General features: G+C 59.3%; 1 protein-coding gene across 1 annotated transcript; it reads left to right on the forward strand.

Annotated features, from left to right (window-relative positions):
* Positions 1–5: 5 nt before the first annotated feature.
* LOC114072836 (POU domain, class 2, transcription factor 2-like) lies at positions 6–1,680 on the forward strand (the record flags this gene model as incomplete). The annotated part of the gene is made up of 2 exons (XM_027910669.1): positions 6–51; positions 1,282–1,680. Coding segments are annotated over 2 exons (445 nt in total), but the record flags the coding sequence as incomplete, so codon positions are not given.
* Between the last annotated feature and the right edge of the window lie 904 nt (positions 1,681–2,584).

Consider the following 2,584-nt stretch of genomic DNA (forward strand, 5'->3'; position numbering starts at 1 on the left):
ACCAGCATCGAGACCAACGTGCGCTTCGCCCTCGAGAAGAGCTTCCTGGCGGTGAGACACCCCCAAAAACCCCAAAAACCAACCCAAAATACCTCAAAAACACCCCAAAACCACCCCGGGATACCCCACAAACCCCCAAACACCCCAAAAACCCCCAAAACACCCCAAAATACCCCAAAACACCCCCAAACCACCCTGAAATACCCCAAAATACCCCAAAATACCCCCAAAACACCCCCAAACCCACCCCAGAACCAGAAGCCCACCTCGGAGGAGATCCTGGCCCTATATGGGGTGTTTATGGGGTCTCTATGGGGTCTCTATAGGGTTTTTGTCCCCCCAGAAGCAGAAGCCCACCTGGGAGGAGATCCTGGGGTGTTTATGGGGTGTTTATGGGGTGTTTATGGGGTCTCTATAGGGTTTTTATCCCCCCAGAACCAGAAGCCCACCTGGGAGGAGATCCTGGGCTGTTTTAGGGTTCTGCCCCACGTTGGGCGCCACTTATAGCGAGGTGGGGGTGGTCCCCGTGACGGACCCGGCTTCCAAGTTCTGTAGCATCTCTCTGCATTCTTTGGAAGCTTCCATCCATCCACCCCCGACATCTGTAGGATCTCTAGGGGGTCTCTATAGGGTTTTTGTCCCCCCAGAACCAGAAGCCCACCTCGGAGGAGATCCTGGGGTGTTTATGGGGTCTCTATAGGGTTTTTATCCCCCCAGAACCAGAAGCCCACCTGGGAGGAGATCCTGGGCTGTTCTAGGGTTCTGCCCCACGTTGGGCGCCACTTATCGCGAGGTGGGGGTGGTGCCCATGACGGACCCGCTATCCCCCAGGCGGTGCTCCAAGCACCGGTCAGGTCCTGAAGCGGGGTCACAGCTGCGGGGCGGGGGGTGAGGTCTTAGGGGCAGATTGGACTCCGGAAACCCAATCCACCAGTAGCTCCAGTGACCAGAGACCTTTCTTAATGGAAGAAGGGTGGATCCTGCCCCACGTTGGGCGCCATTTATGGCGAGGTGGGGGTGGTCCCCGCGACGGACCCGGCTTCCATCTCGCATGGGGAGATGAGACACACACACACACAAGAGCATCTATGACTCTCTGCATTCTCTGGAAGCTTCCATCCGTCCACCCCCGACATCTGTAGGATCTCTAGGGGGTCTCTATAGGGTTTCTGTCCCCCCAGAACCAGAAGCCCACCTCGGAGGAGATCCTGGCCCTATGGGGTGTTGATGGGGTCTCTATAGGGTCTCTATAGGGTGTTTATAGGGTTTTTATCCCCCCAGAACCAGAAGCCCACCTCGGAGGAGATCCTGGGCATCGCGGAGCAGCTGCACATGGAGAAGGAGGTGATTCGGGTCTGGTTCTGCAACCGCCGCCAGAAGGAGAAGAGGATCAACCCCTGCGGGGGCGCCGGGACCCCCCCGGGCATCGGGAACGCCGGGAACACCGGGATCAGCTCCGGGAACACCGGGATCAGCTCCGGGATCAGCACTGGGAACACTGGGATCGGCTCCGGGAACACCGGGATCGGCACTGGGAATACTGGGATCGGCACCGGGAACACCGGGATCGGCTCCGGGATCGGCTCCGGGATCCGCCCAGGGCTGCCCCACCCCCCCGGGAAACCCCCCAACTACGGCGCACACATGGTGGGTCCCTACAGGGCCCCAAACGACCCCTGACCCCACAGGGTGGGTCCCTACACGGCCCCAAATGACCCCTGACCCCACAGGGTGGGTCCCTACACGGCCCCAAACGACCCCTGACCCCGCAGGGGGGGTCCCTACACGGCCCCAAATGACCCCTGACCCCACAGGGTGGGTCCCTACACGGCCCCAAATGACCCCTGACCCCACAGGGTGGGTCCCTACAGGGCCCCAAATGACCCCTGACCCCACAGGGTGGGTCCCTACACGGCCCTGAACGACCCCTGACCCCACAGGGTGGGTCCCTACACGGCCCCAAACGACCCCTGACCCCACAGGGTGGGTCCCACACGGCCCCAAATGACCCCTGTCCTTGTCCCTTCACGGCCCCAAATGACCCCTGACCCCACAGGGTGGGTCCTTACACGGCCCCAAACGACCCCTGACCCCACAGGGTGGGTCCCTACATGACCCCTGTCCTTGTCCCCATATTTGTCCCTGACCTCAAAATGGCCCCCGGCCCCAAAATGGCCTCAATCGCCATCCCCACCCCATGGCCACACCCAATATGGCCACACCCAAACACGGTCACACTCCAATATGGCCACGCCCAAATACGGTCACACCCAAATATGGCCACACCCAAATACGGTCACACCCTTTTATGACCACGCCCAAATATGGTCACACCCAAATATGGTCACACCCAAATATGACCACGCCCAAATATGGCCACACCCAAATATGGCCACACCCAAATATGGCCAAACTCCAATATGGCCACGTCCAAATATGGCCACGCCCAAATATATCCACACCCAAATGTGGCCACACCCAAATATGGCCACACCCTTTTATGACCATGCCCAAATATGGCCACACCCAAATATGGCCACACCCCAATATGACCACACCCAAATATGGTCACACCCAAATATGG

The sequence above is a fragment of the Empidonax traillii genome, unplaced genomic scaffold, assembly GCF_003031625.1.
Source record: "Empidonax traillii isolate 1590-97213 ecotype Southwest subspecies unplaced genomic scaffold, ASM303162v1 scaffold4102:size10118, whole genome shotgun sequence".
In the NCBI taxonomy this organism is placed as follows: Eukaryota; Metazoa; Chordata; class Aves; order Passeriformes; family Tyrannidae; genus Empidonax; species Empidonax traillii.